The following is a 23392-nucleotide window of genomic DNA, read 5'->3' on the forward strand; positions in this document are numbered from 1 at the left end:
AATAATAATAATAATTTATTATTTATTACCCCCCATCTGGCTGAGTTTCCCAAGCCACTCTGAGCAGCTTCCAATAGAGTGTTAAAAACAATACAGCATTAAATATTAAAAACTTCGGCCTGCCATTTGCTCTCAGCCTAAACTACCTCACAGGGTTGTTGTGAAGGAGGAGAACTATGGAGGAAAGGTGTGGTATAAATACAATAGATAAATAAACTCAACCCTTCTTCTTCAGGTCCTCAGCCCTCTGTTGCTCGACAGCCCCAGCTGCCCCTCTTTCCCCTTTCTTGGATCAAAAGTTTCCCTTCCTCTCTTGTCTCGCCCCCAGTGTGGTTTCACATTCCTGTAACCCAAACTCTATTTTGGGAACTGCTGCAAGACATAGGCACTTGATTCTCATTCAATATATTGTCCGTCCCATTTTTGCCCCCTCTGCCAGTCTGGCTTACACACACACACACACACACACACACACACACACACTCCTCAGAGCTCCTCAACGCTTCTCCATCCCTGCTTTAGTCAAACCTCTGTTGTTTAAAACCATCCTTTTAAAAACCTGGCTTTTCTTTTGCTCTCCGCCCAGACTTCATGTAAATCCAGGACTGTGACGCGGCACTACATATCCTGCAACTGGAGCTGTGTGACGACAGCCTTACATTTCTATGTATATAGGAAGGAAAAATCTGCCCCTCCCAATGGTCCCCAAACCAGTATCTGTTATTCCTTGGGAGTACAGAATGATGCATTTTGTTATCAAATACGGTACAGAGATATTCTCAGTATTGGCTCTCCGCTTGTGGAATGCCTTCCACAAACAGCTAGTGCTGACCCTGGTGGGTTTTAGGAGCCACTCAAAGACATTTTTATTCTGCTAGGCTTCGGACTAAATGGGTTGAGAATTGAGCCACGTGTCCTCGTTGGTATGTTGTATGTGATGAGGGGTTATTTGGTTTCAGGTAATCTTTTGTGATGGGATGGTGAGCTGCTTGTGCGTAAAATCCTAGTCCCTCAGAGTTTGGCTAAGTCCACAAACCTCTGTCTGTGACGGAGCTCCTTAAGCATGGCTCCATCAGTTGCTCGTAGAATCGGACAGTGGGCGTTTACGGAACTTCTTCCAGCATAAAAGCTCCTTAACGGAAACGCGTCTTCTGGACTCTCGGCGTGACAGTTTCCGGCGAGGAGTAGGTGTCCCTATGGGAGGTCCTGAAACCTCCCCACTATTTTCGCTGGAAGTGTCTCTGAGCCCTGACTCCGACTCACTTTCCCTTGGAACTCCACCTCTCCCCCTGCTGGTTCCCTCCTCAGCTGAATAGTCTCTCTCAGCCTCTGTGAGCCCTTTCACCTCCTGCTCCTCCGATGGCAGTTCCCTGACATCTTTTTATGCTTTGTGTTTGTTTTTAGATGCCCTGAGGTTATTTTAATGAAGTGTGGGCTAGAAACCACTCTAAATAAATAGCGAAATGGTGCATGTTTCCTGTTAGAAAAATTGAAAGAAAAAGAGAGAGAGGAAACCATTCGTGCCTCCACTACAACCCACCTCAGAACAGAAATGGACCCTTCTAGAATATTTGAGGGATCACTAATGCATGGTTCGTCGCTAATTCTCAGCCATGATAACATCCAGAGAAGTTGGCTTCTGAGTCAGGGCAAACCAACCCCAAATTTTTCGTATAACACTATGAAGTCCTTTTTTGCCTTCTCTCTGCTAAAAATCCCTAAATGTTGTAACTTTTCCTCATAAGGAAGCTGCTCCATCCCCTTGATCGTTTTGGTGGCCCTTATCTGAACACTTTCCAGCTCTAAAACATCCTTTTTTGAGGTGAGGCCAACAGAGCAGTACGCAGGCTTTCATCGCTGAGTATTTTTGTATAACGGCATCATGATATTAGTGTAATTGACTGGTGTAATTGACTAGCAAGCAGACTGACCACACTTTTATGATTTCAAAAACTAAAAAGAAAAGAGGACAGACCTGAAGTTTGATCCCGGTATGGTGGTACCTCGGGTTACAGATGCTTCAGGTTACAGACGCTTCAGGTTACAGACTCCGCTAACCCAGAAATAGTACCTCGGGTTCAGAACTTTGCTTCAGGATAAGAACAGAAATTGTGTGGCAGTGGCAGCGGGAGGCCCCATTAGCTAAAGTGGTACCTCAGGTTAAGAACAGTTTCAGGTTAAGAACGGACCTTTGGAACAAGTTAAGGTCTTAACCCAAGGTACCACTGTATTGCAGAGACTCCTGTTTTTGATGCTAACTCCTAATATTGAAACCAGGGCTTTTTTTTTCAAGCTGGAACTCACCAGAACTCACTTCCGGCACCTCTCAGGTGGGTGCCATTGCCATTGTTAGAGAACAAGGGAGGCTATCATGGCGAGTTCCAGAACCTCTTTTTCTAGAAAAACAGCCCTGGTTGCAACCCACAACTCAGCATCAAACAACAGACCTACGAACATGAGAAGAGCCTGCTGGATGAGGCCAATGGCATCCTCTTATCACAGTGGCCAACCAGAAGCCCCAATGGGAAACCTGCAAGCAGGATTCAAGCACAAGAGCAGCATTCTCCCCTCCTGCAGTTTCCGTCACAGCTCGTAGCCACCAATAGCCCTCTCCTCCATGAATTAGTCTAATCTGCTTTTAAAGCCATCCAAGTTTGCAGCCATCACTGCCAAACTTTCCTCTCTCCACCTTCTCCATGTGCCAGGCGTCATTTTAAACACTTCCATCATGGCACCTCTAATTCACCTTTTCTCTAAACTAAAAAGAAGTGTGTTGGTCTTGCGCTGCTCAGGGGCCCAGTGTGTAGTGGCTCCAAAGCTGACCTCTGTTTTAATCCTGCTTTCAAATAACCGCAGAATTGCAACCTTAGAAGTGCTCAAGGGGTCCCAGCGTGGAAGCAACCAGTGTTCGGATATTCCGTTCCACCTTAAGGAGCAGGCGTGATTGTTGCGTGTCACATGCCTGTTTACACTCCAGCACAGCTTGCTGGGAACTTCCGTTTGTGTATAGCTTTTGCTTTTGCCACTTTGCTTTGGACACAAAGGGGATCAGACATGTTTCCTTTTGTCCTGATGTACGCTGAATAAACTGCTTGTAAATATGTTCACACAGCCTCTCCTGCCACTTCTGTTTGCGCAATGTTTACTCTGCTGAGTAGCTTCTGAAGCTCAGGTCGCAAATTCATGCTGCACCAAGGACTGGAGATTGCCCGACACACGGGCCAGTGGGCTGGAGCCAGCTGGGGGCCTGCAAATTGCCCCCGTTTCCTTGGTTGCTTGCCAACAACTGGTTCCCCCCAAAGTCGCTCCAATTTCCCATGCCTCCCTTCCCCCATAAAGGTGACCCCCCACCACCACTCATTGCATTAATTTCTGACCTTAAAAACAAAGCTGCCTCCTACCAGATATCTCCATGAAATCGTCGAGGGTCGGCTGCAGTGGCGCCAGGTCTGGTTGGATCATGTCTGCATTGCCAATGTAGGCTGTAGGCAAAAGAGAAGAGAGAGGAATCAGCACATCACCAAGCTTTTCTCTTTTCTAAAAAGCGTCGGCGTGGTGTTGCGGTTAGAGCGATGGACTAGGACCCAGGAGACCAGGGTTCAAATCCCCACTCGGCCATGAGCTATGAATACCATCATGAGCACTTTGGAGAAAAAGGTGTGATAGGGATGTAATCAATAAATAAATCAACACACATTCTACATATCTGGGCAGGCTTGCCTAAACAAAAATGTTTTTAGCAGGCATCGAAAAGATTACAGTGAAGGCAGCTGCCTGATATCATGAGGCAGGGGACTTCCGGGTTGGCGCCTCCGGACAATGGCGGAATTCCTCTGATCAGGAGGAATTTGCTGCGTGGAAATTAGGGTCTGGCTGCCACGGCGAAGGCGGGGACCCATAAAAATCACAGGCGGGAGAAGCCTGTGAACGTGGGATTCGGCTGGCACCTTTTGCGCCTCCCCTACTCGCGGGGAAACCCGGTTTCGGGGATCCGGAGCGACGTGGGGTGAGTGGCGCAGTGCTTTGAATCGACTGCTTTTTTCATGGAGTGAAGCCGCATTGCTGTTGCCGGAGAGCGCTGACTTTTTCCTGTGGACAATTTGATCTTGAAACAACTACCCGTGAGTAGAACAGAAAATTGGATTTTTAAACGTCTTAATTTGGCACCGAAACGGGGAGGTTTTAAACAGGAAGTCCGCCTCCCCCTTTTGTAAATAGACTGAAGCAAAGAGGCTGCAAGCTAAAGTCTTGGAAAGTCTTCTGTAAAGAATTAAACCTCCATCGGCTAAAATCGTTAAACCCCCCTTGGAAGCAGGAGAAGAGGGGGGAAATTTTAGATCGCCTAAGCCTGCAGGAGAGAGAGTGAAGAAAGATAAATTACCACCGTTTTGAACCTGGAAACGGGCTGCCAGTATGATTGACGTTTTGGGAAAGTTCATTGACTGTGAATAGAACGTATGTTGACAGATAGTTAAACAAGAGAAATATATTGTTTCCATTGTTTCCCTCTGCACTTAAAAAGGAGCAAAAGTAACTGAAAATTGAAACTACTTTTGTTGCTGGATCTGTGTTTAAAAGGACTGATACAAATAGAAATTGTTTCCTCTAGAGGGAGCCTTTGAAACTGTTACAGGAGTGGAGCTGGGGAATTTTCCAGCTGCAGAGATAAAAGACCGTGAGAATCGGTGATTGACCTTGGACTGGTAAAAATGTCGACACAAGAAGCCTTAGTGATTGCATTTTGCAAGATAAGTGCTTCATTGGAACAGCTTCATAAGAAGACGGATGTGATGACTATTAAAATTGATAATCTGGGACAAAAAATGACTGATTTGGGACAAAAAGTGAACATCTATACAGAAACTACTCAGGAATTGATTCAGGAACCTACTTTGACATGGCAAGTTGTGGAGAAGACGAGGGAGAAAGTTGTTGTTGAACCTCAAGTAATACAAGTGGAGAGTGTCCCAGCCTTACAGAGGCAATTTGATGAATATAAGTTGTTGCCTTCTATGACTGAATTTAGAGAAAGTCAGACTTTGAGGATTGGAGCCCCGTTTGGATTGGAGAAGGAAAGTTGGACAGATCCCCTTATGCAGGGATGTTCTGGCTTTTGGGACCTGGATTTAGGTCAGGAGGAGATTGGAGTTGTGGGGGCCTTCAGTTTTGGAGGGATTTTGAAACACGTCCTGAAATATCTTTTGGACTTTAGTTTTGACTACGGAGAATGGGCTGACCTGTCGAGAAGGAATAAAGACATTGTTAGGTTGGAGCTTCCCCGAGATCTACTCCTCAGCGCCAAAGGAAGGAAATTAAGAACAAGATCAGCAGAAGAGAAAGTAAAATGTATGTATAAATATAAAGAAGATCTGCAGAAGGGACAAGGAAAAGAGTTAAGAGCCTCGGACAGAAGATCATCAGGTTGATGGACCATATGGAATTGATAGAAAGGACTGGCAGAATCCGAGACCAGGGAGAAGAGACGGTGGAAGAAGATTGGAAAAAAGTTTAAAATTTATTTATAGAAATATTGTAAAATTAATGAGTGTTAGAAAAACGTTGGAATGAAATTACATGTCTTTAGTAGAAATGTTATAAGGAGTTAAGTATAAATAAGTTTTATGGTATTAAAGGTAAGATAAGGTTAAAATAAATTAAGATAATTATATGACAGAAAACAGAGAAAGATGGAAAGGATTTGCTGAAATAATTAATAACTAGAATACAAAAAAGGGAGGTGTGAGGAGGTCGATGAAACAAGTAAATGAAAGACAAAGATATGGAAATATTAGATGTGTTTTTTTAATTGTTTTTGCTTTTGTTTTTGTTTTGATGTATTTTTTTGTTTTTTATGTATTGTAATGTATTGATTTGTTTTGTTTAATCTTTCTCTTTTTTTTCTTCTTTCTGTAATCTTTAAACTTTTAATAAATATTATTTTTTTTAAAAAAAGATATCATGAGGCAGGGAGTTCCAAAGTGCAGGTGCTTACAGATCCAGATAGGCTGTTACATGGCACCTGTAAGAGGGCCATTTCCGCAGATCGAAGCGGTCAGTAGGTGCATGTGCAGACCCTCCAAGTGTCCCTATTTTCCAGGGACAGTCCCAGATGTGCAGAAGCCGCCCTGGTTTCTGATTTGATCCTGGAATGTCCCGCTTTCCCATCAGGCATCCCTATTTTCATCAGAGAAATATTGGAGGGTATGGTAGGATGTCCCTATTTTCATAGGAGAAATGTTGGAGGGTATGAAGCTATGCTAGCCAAGGAAATAAGTAACTGTACAACCTTTAGAAGACATCTGAAGGCAGCCCTGTACAGGGAAGTTTTTTAATATTTGATGATTTCTTATGTTTTTATATATGTTGGAAGCCTCCCAGAGTGGCTGGTGTAACCCAGTCAGATGGGCAGGATGATGATGATGATGATGATAATAATAATAATAATAATAATAATAATAATAATAATAATAATAATGGAATAGGATGTCCCTTTTTTCATTGGAGAAATGTTGGAGGGTATGACATATGAACTAAGGTGATCTCACTGATAAACTGGTCCCAACCTGTTAAGGGCTCTATATACTAATAGTACGGTATAGGAGTATATACTAATAGTATATACTAATATACTATAGTATATTACTAATAATATAATATAATTATATATAGTAATAGGGACACGGGTGGCACTGTGGTGTAAACCGCTGAGCCTTGGGCTTGCCAATCGCAAGGCTGGTGGTTCGAATCCCCGCGACAGGGTGAGCTCCCATTGTTCAGTCCCAGCTCCTGCCAACCTAGCAGTTTGATAGCACATCAAAGTGCAAGTAGATAAATAGGTACTGCTCTGGCAGGAAGGTAAACGGCGTTTCCGTGCACTGCTCTGGTTTTGCCAGAAGCGGCTTAGTCATGCTGGCCACATGACCCAGAAAAACTGTCTGCGGACAAACGCTGGCTCCCTCAGCCAGTAAAGCGAGATGAGCACCGCAACCCCAGAGTCGTTCGCGACTGGACTTAACTGTCAGGGGTCCTTTACCTTTACACTAATAGTAACACCTTGAACCCGGCCCAGTAGCAAATCAACAACCAGGGCAGGTCTCTGAGCACAGGTGTGATGTGGTGACAAGGCCTCGCTCCCACCAGCAATTGCGCTGCAGCATTCTGCGCTTGTGGGTTCCAGCACACAATTACCTTCTTCCGGTGACAACTGAGGGGGGCAGCTGGCCTGCGTCATGGTGAAGAGGGTGTCGGAGATGTCCGAGATGAAGCTGTCCAGATCAAAGAGCTGCCTCCCATCGGCCTCCTTCTCCTCGTCCCGCAGTAGCATCGGGACCACGTTGGAGAAGAGGTGGTCGCACCAGTTTTCCGGAGACTTCCAAGGTTCATCCTGAAGAGGAGAGGCAAGCAGGTCTGGGAGGGATCCACCCAGGACCATTCCCCACCCCCAAATGGGGACCAGGAGGACCCTCGTTCCCCATCCAGCAAGCCTGACTGGTTAGGGTCCCTGCGTCGCAGGGGGTTGGACTAGATGACCCTTGGGTCCCTTCCAATCCTGCCATGCTTCTTAACTCACTAATTTGTGGCTGGCGGTTTCCTCTTCCCGGCTGAACCTGCGGAGCTGCAAGGGAAACACAGGCGCCAAAACGATTGAAACATTTTTTACAAATGAATAAAACCAACGCTAATCTAAAAACCAGAATAAAACGCACATTAACGTTCTGAGTGTCTAGGCAGGTTTGTATAAGCAAAAATGTTTCAGCAGGTGCCCAAAAGTGTGTAGGGAAGGTGCCATCCTGATATCAACAGGCAGAAAGTGAGATCCATTAGAATCCCAGTCTGCAATAAAGGAATCACCATTCCCTGCGCCTTGGAGGAAACGGCTGAATGCCGAAGCACTGCAGTTAAAGAATTTAAAGTGGATTGGTGACCTTTTCCTTCAAAATGGTAGGATGGGCTTCATATGGCAGCACCAACATTTCCTTCATTTGGTGCAGATATTTTATTTTATTTCGTGAACTCGACTTTTAATTGTTCCCCAAGAAATGAAGGAGAGAAAAAACAAAAACCGAGACTGTTAAGTTGTGGGTGAACATATCAGATGACACAGCGATTCTTCAAACACCTCTTGTTTATTCACAGGCCAGAACAGAACTGAACTGAAGGGTTCAGCCAGCCTGCTTACATAGAGCTCCACTACAACGTAACAGTAACCATTTTCTGTAACTATCCAATCACTGAATGTCACTTTCAATCCCTTATTTGCATATGAGGACCTGAGAGAAAACTATCTACAGTATCCCTCTGCTGGCCCAGGGTGAAAACTTCAGTACATAACAGGGACATTCCAGGATCAAATCAGAAACTGGGACAGTTTTCGTAATTCCGGGGGTGGAGATACACTTTGTGCTTTATAATGTTAGGAAAGGGTTAAGAAAATGTTTCAAAATGTAATGGTCATATTACCATATTTTTTTGTGTATAACACACACACACACACACACACACACACACACACACGTGTATAACGCACCCCCTATTTTGGGGGACTCCAAAATAAGAAAATGGGGGGAGATTGCCCAGGGTTGTTGAGCTTTTTTTTAGCGGAGGATGGCCAAAAATCGCTCATCCGCCTGGCCTACACTGCCACTCACATATGTCGCAAAAGCCGCCATCACCCACCCAATTGCCACAGCGTCAGCCAATCAACACCAGCCCTTGCCGCAGCAACCAGTAACACGAACAATAGCCCCTGACAATCTATGGCTTGCGGGAGCAACAACCAATCCCACATCCCCCCTAGCCACTATCTGTGTATAAGTCGACCCCCAATTTTTGACATAATTTTTTTTATAAAAAAAGCTTGTCTTATACACGGAAAAGTACGGTACGTTTCGTTTTAGAATGTTAATAATGCGTTATTAAAACTTGACAGCAGAGGGCTCTGCAGAGCTATACTACTAGCTATCTAAAACCTGGTCGACCTTGTGGAAACAAAACGAAAGAGAAACTAAATGGGACTCAGGTTTTAGAATGACATTTCTAATAACGTTTTAAAGGGGACTGTAGATCTAGTCTGGGTTTGTCCCTGGAAAATAGGGACACTTGGAGGGCAATAGCCACTAACAGCCGTATCATGCTATCACTGGCTCTTGTGGGAGGGAGTTCCACCGTTTAACTATACGCTGCATGAAGAAGGACTTTCTTTATGTGTCCTGAATCTCCCAATAAAGTTGAGGTTGGGGGAAAGAAACCTGACCCTTTTCTTGTAGTAGATCCGCCACTTGTGATACTCCTTCATCACCACCTCAATGCGTCGCTTCCAATAGTTCCCTTCCAGCACGACAGCCTAAGAAGGAAAAGGAGAAATGGAGGAGAGGGAGAAGGGGAGGAGGGGAGAGAAATGGTTAAGTGCTTGAGACACAGTTGATACTGAGGGGGGGCCAAGTTGGGAGCTTGTCTGGGCCTCAAGAGGGTCTCTAGTGCCCTCACAGCATTCAATTGGCACAGATTGTCCAGGAAGATCAGACACAGAGACATGGCCTGAAATAATTTTCCGTGTCTGACCTCATCCAAACCCTGGAGACTTTGCCTAGGACCCCCACTCCCATACAGATATATTTGAAGTTTTATAATTATGAGGAAAGGTAACATTTAGAGACAGAAGATAAGCAAGAGAAAAGATACCAAACAAAGAAATAAGCAAACAAAAAAGCATTACGCAGAGGCAATGAAATATGAGTATAGCAGAATATTTTTCAGGTTTAATAAGTACCTCGGGTTAAGAACTTAATTTGTTCTGGAGGTCCATTCTTAACCTGAAACTGTTCTTAACCTGAGGTACCACTTTAGCTAATGGGGCCTGCCACCGCGCAATTTCTGTTCTCATCCTGAAGCAAAGTTCTTAACCCGAGTTACTATTTCTGGGTTAGGGGAATCTGTAACCTGAAGCGTCTGTAACCTGAAGCGTCTGTAACCCAAAGTACCACAGTACTTCTACATATGCCACAATAATAACCGATGTGTTGAACACAATGTGTATCCAACAAAAAAGTTAACCTTAATTCCCTTGATTTTTCATCATGTGTGCACCATAGCAATAGAATAATGGCAGTGAAGGCAGCAAATAAAGCATACTTTGCTGCCTCCATTGCGTCCTCCTTGTGCCGTCCAGCAGAGATTCCCCAGGCAGTACAGGCCTCTTATAGTCTGGCCCTAAGGAGGTGGCAGAACCAAAAGTAGCTCACTGTGACTTGTTTGCAAAGCACTTCGAGAATACAATTGATGGCATCCACTGGGATCTTGACTCTGCTATTACAAGTCGTACCTTGTTGACAAACGCCTTGCGACTCGAATGTTTTGGCTCCCAAATGCCGCAAACTCGGAAGTGAGTATTCCAGTTTGCAAATGTTCTTTGGAACCTGAACATCCGATGCGGCTTCCAATTGGCTGCAGGACCTTCCTGCAGCCAATCGGAAGCCACACTTTGGTTTCTGAACATTTTGGAAGTCGAATGGACTTCTGGAACGGATTCCATTCGACTTCCGAGGTACAACTGTACCTTCATTACATATCTTTTCCTGTGATCTTTGGATGAAAGGTCTTATGCAAATTTAATAAATAATTTTTAAAAATCAATATAATCAGAATACAATACAATAAAACTAAAGAGCATGAATGTGTTGCCATTTATTGATTGTATTTTCATGCAACCCATTAGCTGGGGACTATCCATTTATATGTGTCCGTAAACGAATGGAAATCAAACCATACACACCCATCCACCTCACACACAGTTTTCACCACAGAGATGGAAATGTGTTTGGGATCCTCACCTCTGGCTTCCGGTGCTCATCTGCCTCTGAGCCATCCAGGGGGGTGACGAATCCACACACAGGACTCTTCCGCCGTTCCACATCTGTGGCAGAGGAAGACTTCAGAGCACGGGTCCCGATCCTGCTCCTCCATCACCAACCCCTCCTCCTCCTCCTCCGTGTAGGGACTCTCCAACCCTTCCCCACCCAGCAAAAATACAGCCAGACTTCTGTTGAAGCTCAAGTTCCCTTAATAGAACCATAGAATTGCAGAGGTGGCAGTGACCCCAGGGAACATCTAGGCCAACCCCCTACAATGCAGGAACCACAGCTAAAGAATCCCTGACAGATGGCCATCCAACCTCTGTTTAAGAACCTCAAACGAAGGAGAGTCCACCACATTCTGAAAGAGTCTATTCCACAGTCTAACCCGATGTTTAATCAGAATCTTTTTTCTTGTCATTTTGGCCCTTGTTTATTTAAAAGGTGGCCCATGAAGTAAAAAAGGGGAAATTGCAGAAGCCCATTTTTCAGTTCTGAGTGCAAGTTAAGCTCCTTTTAGCTTGGGTTGCAATGCAGACCCAGAACCTCCAAATTGGCCATCAGCTTCCTGTGGGTGAATCCAGCCCCCCCCTCCACTCTTCCCCAGGCCCAGAACTTACACTGGATGTACCAGGCTCTCCAAATGGCATTGTTGAGGCGTATCTTGTCCCGGCAAAGCAGCCGCAGCCCCTTGAAATTCTTCCATTTGGGGGACACCAGTTTCTCACTAAAACGTCAAGCAGCAGAATATGAATGGGGGGCGGGGTGGAGATACATGCAAAAGGTGAACATAAACGGATGCTGTCAGATTTGGGGGATTTAGGGTTAAATTATAGAAATGCCTCAAATGTTTAAGGGGGCTTCTAGATGACCTGTCACATGACTTTATTCTCTTTGCAGGGAGGTTAGATGGTGCCTGCTGCTTCTTGAGCATTTGATTAAAGTTGATTAAAGTTTGATTAAAGTTTGCTTGAAGTGCAGTTGCTTGGCTTCACCCAAGGGGCATCCAGGGGGCTTCAACCGGGAGCATCTCACTCCACACCCTGCCCTTGGGCCTTTGAGCTAAGTTTGAGGGGTCAGTTTGGATGATGCCCTGAGTCCCTTCTAATTCTTCGAGTCCAGTGAGGGATAGAACCCAATAGAAGAGGCTGTTGAACGACTCAGACAAGTTTCTTTGTAAGACAGTGACCTTGGCTGGCCACTTCAGTGTCCCCATCAACATCCAGGGACAGCCCCAGATCTACAGAAGCTGTCACAGTTTCTGATTTGATCCTGGAATGTCCTGCTTTTCCTTAGGACGTCCCTACAGTGGTACCTCAGGTTAAGAACTTAATTCGTTTCGGAGGTCCGTTCTTAACCTGAAACTGTTCTTAACCTGAAGCACCACTTTAGCTAATGGGGCCTCCTGCTGCTGCCGCGCCACCGGAGCACAATTTCTGTTCTCATCCTGAAGCAAAGTTCTTAACCCGAGGCACTATTTCTGGGTTAGCGGAGTCTGTAACCTGAAGCGTATGTAACCCGAGGTACCACTGTATTTTCATTGGAGAAATGTTGGAGGGTATGGAGTTATACAACCCCTGAGCCAAGGAGATAAGCAACTATACAACCTTTAGAAGACATGGGTAGGAGAGCAATAGCCAGTAAGATGTGTGTGAACTGAGCTGGAAGCAGGCTGGTAGCTGAAGACACACAGACCTGCTTGCTCTGTGCTGAATCCAAAGCTGCGACGAATGAAGAAGCAAGATCTGTTGGGTTCCGATGCTAAGAGCCCCTCCATCCTATGCTCAGGTTGTATAGATGTGTAAATAAAACCATATACAGTGGAAAATCTGGTTAAGAACGTAATTCGTTCTGGAGGTCCGTTCTTAACCTGAAACTGTTCTTAACATGAGGTACCACTTTAGCTAATGGGGCTTCCCGCTGCCACTGTGCTGCCGCCACACGATTTCTGTTCTTATCCTGAAGCAAAGTTCTTAACCCAAGGTACTATTTCTGGGTTAGCGGAGTCTGTAACCTGAAGTGTCTGTAACCCGAGGTACCACTGTATCCTAAAGACACCACCATCTCCACTGACCATTCCAAGGAAACCAAACTTGGAAAGTGTCTGGAGTCTCCCACTGCTCAGAGACTGGGGGGTGACGGCATGTAACAACGTAATGGTAGCGTCCTAATTTAATAAAGAGGAACTGAGCTGGCGCCAGGACTTGGCTTGGTCAGGCATCTGTCTGGGGTTCCCAATCCAGAAGGGGGGCCCCAGACCACAGCAAAACGCACCTAGCCCCCCCCCGCTTGCTTTTCCACTCCAGCAGTGCAACCTGCTTGCTCATCCGCCTCTCCCCCTGGCCAAAGGAAAGGTGAGGGGGAGGCTCAACAGATGCCCCTGCCTGTTGGCTCAGTGGCTCTCTGCCTAGCAAGGTGGGAGCAGTGATGATGAGGCTGACGAGTGCAGCAGTTGGCAGCCCTGGCAGTGTGGGGGTAGTGGGGGGAATTGAAACCCTGAAGGGTGATGCCAGCTCAGCTTGTTTTTTCTTTTCCTCGTATCCAAGTTCCCAGGAAGAGTCCAGCTGCTGTTTGCTCTGCTGCTGAGAAGAGGGGCCTAATGGGGCCAGGCACAGATCTGTGTGCACTCAGAGCAACCCCTCCTTGTCTCCCGGATAGGAAAGCAAGTAAACAACAGGTGGGGTGGGGGAAATAGAGGCCAAGAGCTGGCGGTGTGGGGGCAAAACCATGAAACTGCTTGGTGACCCTGGTTTGGCCACTTTCTCAGCCAAAGTTGCCTTACGGGATTGTTGCGAGAAGGAAATGGGGGTGGGTAAGGGAGGGACACGGGTGGTGCCGTGGGTTAAACCACAGAGCCTAGGACTTGCCAATCAGAAGGTCGGCGGTTCGAATCCCCGCGACGGGGTGAGCTCCCATTGCTCGGTCCCAGCTCCTGCCCACCTAGCAGTTCGAAAGCACGTCAAAGTGCAAGTAGATAAATAGGTACCGCTCTGGCGGGAAAGTAAACGGTGTTTCCGTGCGCTGCTCTGGTTCGCCAGAAGCGGCTTAGTCATGCTGGCCACATGACCCGGAAGCTGTACGCCGACTCCCTCGGCCAATAAAGCGAGGTGAGCGCTGCAACCCCAGAGTCGGCCACTACTGGACCTAATGGTCAGGGGTCCCTTTACCTTTAAGGGAGCCTTGCATTATACTCTGAGCATCTCGGAAGAAAGGGGCGAGGATTTTAAAAAATGTCATATAGAGAAAGATCAGGACAGAAGGTAAGTGTGGAGGCTTAAAGCCTAACTGAACATCTCCAGCTACATTGTAAGCTGGTCTAACACACTGTTCATTTTGTTTTCCACCAGTACATAATAGGATGCCCAGGTAACCTCACACTGAAAGATGGAACCACTTTACATTGAACAATAATGCATGCAATTAATATGACATGCTGAAGAAGGAGAAGAATAGAATTATAGAGTTGGAAGGGATCCCCAAGGATCATCGAATCAAACTCCTTGCAATGCAATGCAGGAATCACAGCTCAAGAATTCCTGACTGGTGGTCATCCAACCTCTGCTTTAAACCCCCCAAGGAAAGAGAGCCCACCACCTTCCAAGGGAGTCTGTTCCCTGTCAAACTGCTCTCACTGACAGGAATTTCTTCCTAATGTTTAGTCGGAATCTCCTTTCTTGCCGTTTAAATCCACTGGTTCCAAAGTCAGAAAAGGCGTTCTTATTTTCTTGGGCAGTTGGGAAGTTCCTATCATACAATATTGTTAAATCTGTTTTAAACATGCTTAGGTGACCTTATTTCTGTTTTTTGCTCAGATACAAATCCACAGTATGACCACATTTGGAATACTGCGTAGGGTTCTGGTCGCCTTGCCTCAAAAAGGATATTGCAGAGTTGGAAAGTGTTCTGGAAAAGGCCACCAAAATTACCCAGGGGAAGCAGCAACAGCCACCAACTTGGATCACTTCCTATGGCTGTCCTAAGGATCTAGTGAGGTAACTGAAGCAATTTGCACAGCGTGGCTGTATCCATTACCCTGCCGGGCAAAAGAAAAGAAAGAAAAGCACTCTGCACATGCTCTCTCGCTTTGGAAAGGGCTGAGGCCTGACCAGCCAAGCCTGCCGTCCCAGTTTTAGGAGCCTGTCTGTACTCTGTCATCCGCTGGGAATTTGGACTTTTCCAGGGCAAACATGTTAAGCCCGTGACAAGCAGGCGAGTCAACCAATGGGGAGGCAGCAGCTCCCGGGCGCCGGGCCAACCGCCCCAGGGGCCAAGGCTACCCAGCTGTTAGGAAGCCAAGGGTTGCCACAGTGCAGACTCTCCCCTTTAAAGGGGACAGCACATTGAAGCACCCTGGCTGCAGGGCCACAGCCCAGATCACAGAGCCTGCTGCTCTGGAATTGGCCCTGGAAAGGGAGACGGCCGGAAGTCTCAGCTCTGCCACAGAGAGGCAGTGTGGTGCATTGGTTAGAGCAGTGGTTCCCAAAGTGGGAATGCTAAAGGGGTGCTAGGGGCAAGGGGGTGGCAGGGGGTCCTGGAGGTGCAAATACCGATCACTGGATCAAGTTCATCCATTTTGTTAAATTCATTAAATGGGATAGTTTTAATTGGATTTTGAAGAAATGTGCAATTAATTGTTCCTGTTTTGAATTTTATTGTGTTCTTATCTTCCTTAGAGGGCTGTGCAAGCCACTCTTCTGAATTAGGCTTTTTATAGGGTTGAGTAGGAGGCACTGAGGAGGAGTTGTTTATGGGGCCAAGGAGACAATGGCCCCAAAAAGTTTGAGAACCACTGAGTTAAGACTGTCAGAGTAGGTTTTAGGCGACCCGGGTTTGAATCCCTGATCGGCCACAAAGCTCATTGGGTGTGGGCCAGACACAGTGTCTCTCAGCCTAACCTACCTCTCAGGGTTGCTGTGAGGATAATGTGGAGAGGAGAACCTTGGAGTATAGTTCCTTGGGATGTAAACATGATAAATACATTTTTTAAAGGAGATTGCAACCAAGGCAGCTTTTCAAGATAAGTATTTGTGCATATGCAGCCCAAATCGGCTCTGATGTGCATTCACTACTTTGCATTCAGCAAAGAGAGTTATGGGAAGCGCATTGGAGGGGGGGGGAGAGTCCAAGAATTCCCAGTGGGATTCCACACTCCCTGCCAAGCGGGATGCAGAAATCCTTCTGGTTCACAGAGCAGAAACTTAGCACTCGGAAAACACCCTTTCCCCCACATGTCTGGGACAGCATCTGGGTGCCAAGCGACAGGGAGAAGGGAGGGTAGGGAGGCTACAGGGGTGGCCCCATTCTTGGTGGGGAGGGACACAGCAGATCTGGGCTGCCCCAGAGACACAGACACGGTGAGGGCAAAAAGGGACAACAGCATCAGCTGTACAGGGAAGAGTCGTGAAAATGGGTGTGTTTGCCCAGGATGCCGCAGTGACGCAGTGACGTAGAATCACAGAACTGCAGAGTTGGGAGGGATCCTGAGGGTCATCTAGTCCAACCCCCTGCAATGTAGGAATCTTTTGCCCAACGTAGGGCTCGAACCCACAACCCTGAGAGTCAAACGCTCTGCTGACTGAGCTCCCCAGTCAGATCTGGCCCACACATCATGGAACATTCAAGCAGACCCATTCAGGAGAGCTGAGATATCCAAACCCCATGGCTCACAGCTTCTCATGCAGAGGTTCCAAAGATGAGCCAAGAAAGGCAAATATCCTTAGCTATAATTCCTGCATTGTGGGGGGTTGAGCTAGATGACCCTTGGAGTCCCTTCCACTCTGCAATTCTATGAATCTATGCAAGGGCAGGGAATGTCCCCTGCCTGAAACCCCCAAAGTGCTGCTGCCAGTCAGTGTGGGCAACACTGAGCTCGCTGGACAGCTGGGTCTGACTCAGTAGAAGGCAGTTTCCTATGTTCCTAAGCAGCCCTCAGTTGGGAATCATGAGGACTAGGATCTTAGCTCAGCAGCAGAGCACCTGGTTTCCTTGCAGAAAGTCCTCTCATGAGGCCCCAAACACTGTCAGGATTGGGCTCAGGCTGAAAGGCTCTCAACTCAGTTCACACTGAAAGGCAAAAACGACTGAATCCACTCTTTCAAAAACAAGACACAGGAAAGCCAATTTCCTTCCAAATTTGTGCTTGGTCAAATCTTGCAGCGTAGTTCTCCAACCACACAATGTGTATAAGAATCGCACATATTAGAGCAAAGGGTGCATAAAAACCATGCAACTATCAGGGGGAAACAACATATTAAAAATGCATCGTAATAAAGAAGATTGCTTTGCAAATACACCTCTCTCTCACTTGGGGGAAATTGTGTACACATATACATGCCTCAGCAGAAATTCACACAAAAACACCAGTGCACTTTCACGAGGACTTAAATTCAGATCTCCACATTTCCGCAGCCGTTTGCAATAACTTGAGGGGGAGTTGGGGGAGAAATGAGAAACTGGGGGGAAGCAAAACTGACCGCTTCAGCAATGCCTATTTACCATTTATAAAATTTATACCGCCAAGGATCTCCACAGCTCCCCCATTTTATCCTCGCAACAACCCTGTGAGGTAGGTTTGGCTGAGAGGAGGTGACTGGCCCAATGAGCTCCATGGCCGAGTGGGGATTGAAACCCTGCTCTCCCAGGTCCTAGTCCGACACTCTAACCTCTACACACCCTGGATCTCTGCATCACTGCATTGTTGAGTGCTACTAGCCATCACCACAACCTCTGTTGGAAATGAAGGCCATTCAGTTAAAGTATTCCCTGAGTGAACCTCCCGGCACCAATCTGAATTTTAGTGTATGGAGTGGGAGAGGTCATCTCCCTTCTGTCCCTCCCCTCTATGGCAGTTCTTAGAAAAACAAACAGCAAATGCATTTTCCCCATGTGTGTGTGTGCATGTCACAGCTCAGTTTTTCTGTCAAAGCAGACACCAAAGAAGGCCGTTTGCGGAGTGGACGGCTGAACACAACGGGGGTCCCTTTCCCGTGTTCCTATTGACCGGATCTGCCTGCGCTTGGACTGCCCTGCTGGTCAGAGTAAACAGGACTTGAGCACAGCATGTCCAAAAGTCAATGGAAGACTTGGCATTGTCCTCCAATCCTCCTCGTTTGACAGCAGGCAGGTCTGCGCTAGCAACAACACCCCAGTAGCATTGCTTCAGCAAGCTGGGCTCAGGAGGACTCTGAATTACATATTTTCAGACCCCCCAAGTGTCCCTACAGTGATACCTCTGGTTGCAAACGGGATCCGTTCCGGAGGCCCGTTCGCAACATGAAAAGCGCACAACCTGAAGTGCCATATCTGCGCAGGTGCGTGGTGCGATTTGGCGCTTGTGCGCATGCGCAAGCGGCGAAACCCAGAAGTAACCTTTTCTGGTACTTCCAGGTCGCCACGGGACGCAACCTGAAAAAATGTAACATGAAGCAAACGTAACATGAGATATGACTGTATTTTCCAGGAATGTCCCAGTTTCTGATTTGATCCCAGAATGTCCCGCTTTCCCTTAGAATGTCTCTATTATCACTGGAGAAATGTTGGAGGGTATGGAGTTATCTGATCCCTGAGCCATCTGAAAGCCTCGCTGTATAGGGAAGTTTTTTTAAAAAAATTATAATGTTTTACTATTTTTTATAGATGTTGGAAGCTGCCCAGAGTGGTTGGGGCAACCCAGTAAGACGTGTGGGATATAAATAGTCAAATTATCATTATGAAATATGACGTCCCTATTTTCATCAGAGAAATGTTGGAGGGTATGTATTTTTGCATGGTCTGGAGAAAGTGGATGTAGTTCTTCTCCCTCTCTTTCCCTCTCTCCTAACACTACAAGATTTCTCTGATGAAAATAGGGATGTCCTATTCAACAACAACAACAACAACTTTATTATTCCTATCCTGCCCATCTGACTGGGTTGCCCCAGCCATTCTGGGCGGCTTCTAACATATATAAAAACATAACAAAGCAATATACATTAAAAAACTTCCCCATACAAGGCTACCTTCAGATGTCTTCTAAAGACTGTATACTTATTCCCTTGGCTTGGGGGCCGCATAACTCCATATCCACCAACATTTCTCCAGTGAAAATAAGGATGTCCTAAGGAAAAGCAGGACATTCCAGGCTCAAATAAGAAACCACAGGGACACTTGGAGAGTCTATAGAACTCATGGACATCCATTGAAGTCAAATGTTGGAATATTGAGGGCAGATAAAATAATTTTTGTACTCAGGTCCTGCTTGGCATCTGACTGACCTATGTGAGAACAGGACTCTGGACTAGATGGGCCGCTGGCCTGATGTTCTTGTGGAGTAACAGCACAATACCACAGCAGCAACCAAGGCAGTGGCGTAGCGTGGAGGGGCAGGTGGCAAGACTCAGGTGGTGGCAGTGCCCCACCAAGGACGCCACACGCATGTCCCACTCCTTCTCCTCAGTTCCACCCAGCAGCAGCAATGAGAGCAATGAGAAGCCGGTTAGGGGGCACAATATTTGCCTTAGGGAGCACAATACCTAGGCCTGGGTGCCAGCAACCCACACTATGCCACTGAGCCAAGGGCCTTCCTGGTCAACCCTGACAGGTGATAACAGGGAACAAAAATGTTTTAAAAGCACCCCTTTTTTAGATACAGGTCAAATGTTCCTTGGTCACGTCACAAGGGTTGGAGACAGAGGATGGCTTATGAAGTACCCACTAATCTAGGTGTGGGGAACCTTAGTTCCCCCAAAGTTTCCTGAGCTGTTGTAGCTCAGCACTCTCTGGAGGGCCAAAATCCCACCAAAACCCTAAGGGTTTCCAAACCCCTAGCTATTTTGACAAAAGCAGCAAAGGGACGAAATCTAAGGCTCACGCATTTCAGCTGGCGTTGCTGGCTAGCCTTGATATGGTTGGGGAAGCAGAGAGCTCAGCCCCTAACTCTGTGCCAGGCAGCATCAAAGTAGAGAGGCTTTCTGTCCCCAACAACAGTCATGTGGTGGAGAGTTCCATAGGCTAACCATGCATCATGGGAAGTAGTCCTTTGGGAGTTCCCAGAGGAATCTTACTGCCCCCTGCTGGAGACAGGCCACGGGTGGGGGTTGAAGAGAGGTGATGGGCTCCAATACAAGTTTGCTCTCAAGACCAGACATGGACTTGCTTGGAAGGTGGACTCTCCTTTGCTGGAAGTTTTCAAGAATCCATCAGGGATTCTTCAGCTGTGGTTCCTTCATTACAGGGGGTTGGATTAGATAGATTTGGGGTCCCTTCCAAATCTACACTTCTGTGATTCTACTGTTCACCCCATAGCTTTCAACTCTACAAAGAAGCCCATCCATGTTATACAATCATTTAGAGCTCCGTCGTCTGTACAGCCTAAACTTTCCCCTAGTTTGGGATTTCGGGAGAGTGAGAGAGAAAAGCAAGCTTGGCTAACAGTACAAGATGTATGACAGCGAGAACATTTACCAGTGAGAACTATTGGCAGACAGGGGCCCCAATGCTGCAATTAATCTGCGCCTGCCCTCCCAGGACGTGAAAAGCCCCATAAGAATATAAGAAGCGCCTTGCTGCATCAGGTCAGTGGCCCATCTAGTCCAGCATCCTCCTCTCACAGTGGCCAACCAGATGCCCCCAAGGGAAGGCTGCAAGCAGGACCTGAGCCCAAGAGCCCTCTCCCCTCCTGCGGTTTCCACCAACCAGCATTCAGAAGCAGTGCATAGCCATTGTGGCCAATAGTCATTGATAGCCCTCTGCTCCTCCACAAATTCGTCTAATCCTCTTTTAAAGCCATCCAGGTTGGTGGCCTTCACTGCCTCTTGTGGAAGGGAGTTCCACAGTTTAACTAAAGTATCGCTTCTGAGCAGTTCCCTCTCCCAGGCGAAGGAGAAACCCAAAAGAACATAAGAAGAGCCTGCTGGGTCAGGCCAAAGGGGGTGAATCCTGCCCACCATTCTGTTCTGACAGTGGCCTACCTATCAGAAACGCAGTGTGGGCTCAGTTGGTACAGCATGCGACTCTTAATCTCAGGGTTACAGGTTTGAGCCCCACGTCTGGTAAAAGGATTCCTGCATTGCAGGGGCTTGCACTAGGTGACTCTTGGGGTCCCATCTACAATTCTATGGAACTACACCTGTGAAGAGGGACGTGGGTGGTGCTGTGGGTTAAACCAGAGCCTAGGGCTTGCCAATCAGAAGGTCGGCAGTTCGAATCCCCGCAACGGGGTGAGCTCCCGTTGCTCAGTCCCAGCTCCTACCAGCCTAGCAGTTCAAAAGCACATCAAAGTGCAAGTAGATAAAAATAGGTACCGCTCCGGCAGGAAGGTAAACGGTGTTTCCGTGCGCTGCTCTGGTTTGTCAGAAGCGGCTTAGTCATGCTGGACAAATGACCCAGAAGCTATATGGCTCCCTCGGCCAATAAAGCGAGCGCCGCAACCCCAGAGTCGGTCACAACTGGACCTAATGGTCAGGGATCCCTTTACCTTTACTTACACTGAAAAACCTCTTTCCTATGGTTTCCAGGAACTTCCTCCAGCCTCAGATATTCCTGAGGACGAGCCAGCGAATAGATGGCCACCCCAGTTGCACCCCAGACCTGTCAAGAAACAGACTTGGCCGCCAGTAGCCACCTGAGACTCACCTGTAGGCCAGGCTCATGCACTCAAAGAGGCGAGTGAGGGTGGGGTCGATGCTTGGAGGGGCAGGGGCTTCCTGCTCCGCCTGATGGTGGCGCCGGCGAGGCCCCACATCGCTGTGCGGAGACGACACCATGAAATGTCCGCTGTGGATGACCTGGGAGCAGGTGGGGTAGCCCGCCCCAGGCCTAGTGCCGCTGGGGGCTGGGCTGTCGGAATCGGAATCCGAGTCATCTCTGGGTCCCATCTGCGGTTCCAGGTAGAGTCCTGAAGAGCCCGGCTGGAGGGATGCCATGGGGTGGGGCAAAGGCCAGCTGGCCCAGAGGGCTCCTTGCAAGCAGCCTCTGCGGTCCAAGCTGGTGCCCCACGTGGGCACCTGGTGATGATGACGCACCTTAGTTGGCAAAGAGCCCGACCTCTCGCTCCCTCTCCTGCTGCCACCTGCTCTCGCCTCCAGTGGCGGCTGCATTTATAGAGCAGCCCAGTTGGCTCCACCTCCTGGTGGGTGGGCACAAAAAAGTTGGGGGGAGTTAACCCCTCGTGGGCTTGGTGCATTCAGAAACGAACAACTGGGAAGAAGCAACTTTCAAAAAGACTCCAGATAGTTTGCCAGCTTCTGAATCGCAAAGGCGACCCTCTGGTCTTCTGCCATGATCAGGTGATACGGCACGTCGAGGAAACTGTCTTAGCCACTTTCTCGCTTCAGTTGCTGTGTATGTGGGGGGCAGGGACCCCCCTCTACACGCACACACAGAGACAGCTGCTGCCAATGAGCTACTCAAACAGGGTTTGTTTGCCTTGGCTGAGAGTATGTGCAGGAGAGGGAATTATACCCAGTGTTTACCCACTGCTAATGTACTCCCCTTCCCAGAGTTCCCAGCGAGTAAACACCGATTAAAGGACAAAAATAAGCAGGCGGAGAGCGACGCGGGTGCAATGCAGCGTCAATGGACATGAAAAGCTGCTCCCCACCCACAGGAAACAAGAACGGAAAGTGCAAGCAAGGGGGCTCTTGCAGTCTTGGGGGGGGGAGGCCACAGATGGTGCCTGTGTGTTTGAGCACCCACAGAGGAAAAAAGGCACCCAAGCAGATTCATAGGAGGACCGTAAGAACATAAGGAGAGCATACCCTCCAACATTTCTCGGATGAAAATAGGGATGTCCCATTCCCTATTTTGATAATTTTACTATTTATACCCCACACATCTTACTGGGTTGCCCCAGCCACTCTGGGCAGATTCCAACATATATCAAAGCATAATAAAACATTAAACTTTTTTTAAAAAACACTTCCCTAAACAGGATTGCCTTCAGACGGCTCAGGGTTCAGATAACTCCATACCCTCCGACATTTCTCCAATGAAAATAGGGACATCCTAAGGAAAAGTGGGACATTCTGGGATCAAATCAGAAACCGGGACAGCTTCTCTAAATCAGGGACGTCCCTAGAAAATAGGGACACTTGGAGGATCTGGGAGAGCTTGCTGGATCAGGCCAAAGGGCTAGTCCAGCGTCCTGTTCTCACAGTGGCCAACGAGATGCCTCTCCCCTCCTGTGGTCTCTGGCATTCAGAAACATTGCAGTCTCTTGACATGTGGAGGCAGAACATAAGCATCACAGCCAGTAACCATTGATAGCCCTCTCCTCCATGAATTCGTCTAATGCTCTTTAAAAGCCATCCATGGGGATGACCACCCTGCCTCCAGTGGCAAGGAGTTCCACAGTTTGACTATGCGCTGTGTGAAGAAGTATTTTATTTTATCTGTGCTGAATCTTCCGACATTCAGCGTCATTGGATCTAGTCCTAGTGTTGGGAGAGGAGGAGGAAAACACTCTATCCACTTTACCCACCATTTTACAGTGTGAACACTGGAGCACATTGTCAACAATTCGCAGCAGCCTTCCCCAACCAGGTAGACTCCAGCTGTTCTGGACC

At 47.5% G+C, this 23392-nt stretch overlaps 1 protein-coding gene across 1 annotated transcript in view; it reads right to left on the bottom strand.

The window, feature by feature from the left end:
• MLXIPL (MLX interacting protein like) overlaps positions 1-22442 on the bottom strand; it is a 47125-nt gene extending 24683 nt beyond the window's left edge. Inside the window, exons 1-7 of the mRNA XM_053366998.1 lie at positions 21462-22442; positions 11471-11577; positions 10830-10912; positions 9254-9343; positions 7571-7615; positions 7189-7384; positions 3402-3482 (exon numbers count right to left, since the gene is read on the bottom strand). Of these exons, the coding sequence (XP_053222973.1) occupies positions 3402-3482; positions 7189-7384; positions 7571-7615; positions 9254-9343; positions 10830-10912; positions 11471-11577; positions 21462-21925 (1066 nt within the window). The 5' untranslated portion in view covers positions 21926-22442. The remainder of the gene's footprint in view (positions 1-3401; positions 3483-7188; positions 7385-7570; positions 7616-9253; positions 9344-10829; positions 10913-11470; positions 11578-21461) is intronic.
• Between the last annotated feature and the right edge of the window lie 950 nt (positions 22443-23392).

The sequence above is a fragment of the Podarcis raffonei genome, chromosome 15, assembly GCF_027172205.1.
Source record: "Podarcis raffonei isolate rPodRaf1 chromosome 15, rPodRaf1.pri, whole genome shotgun sequence".
In the NCBI taxonomy this organism is placed as follows: Eukaryota; Metazoa; Chordata; class Lepidosauria; order Squamata; family Lacertidae; genus Podarcis; species Podarcis raffonei.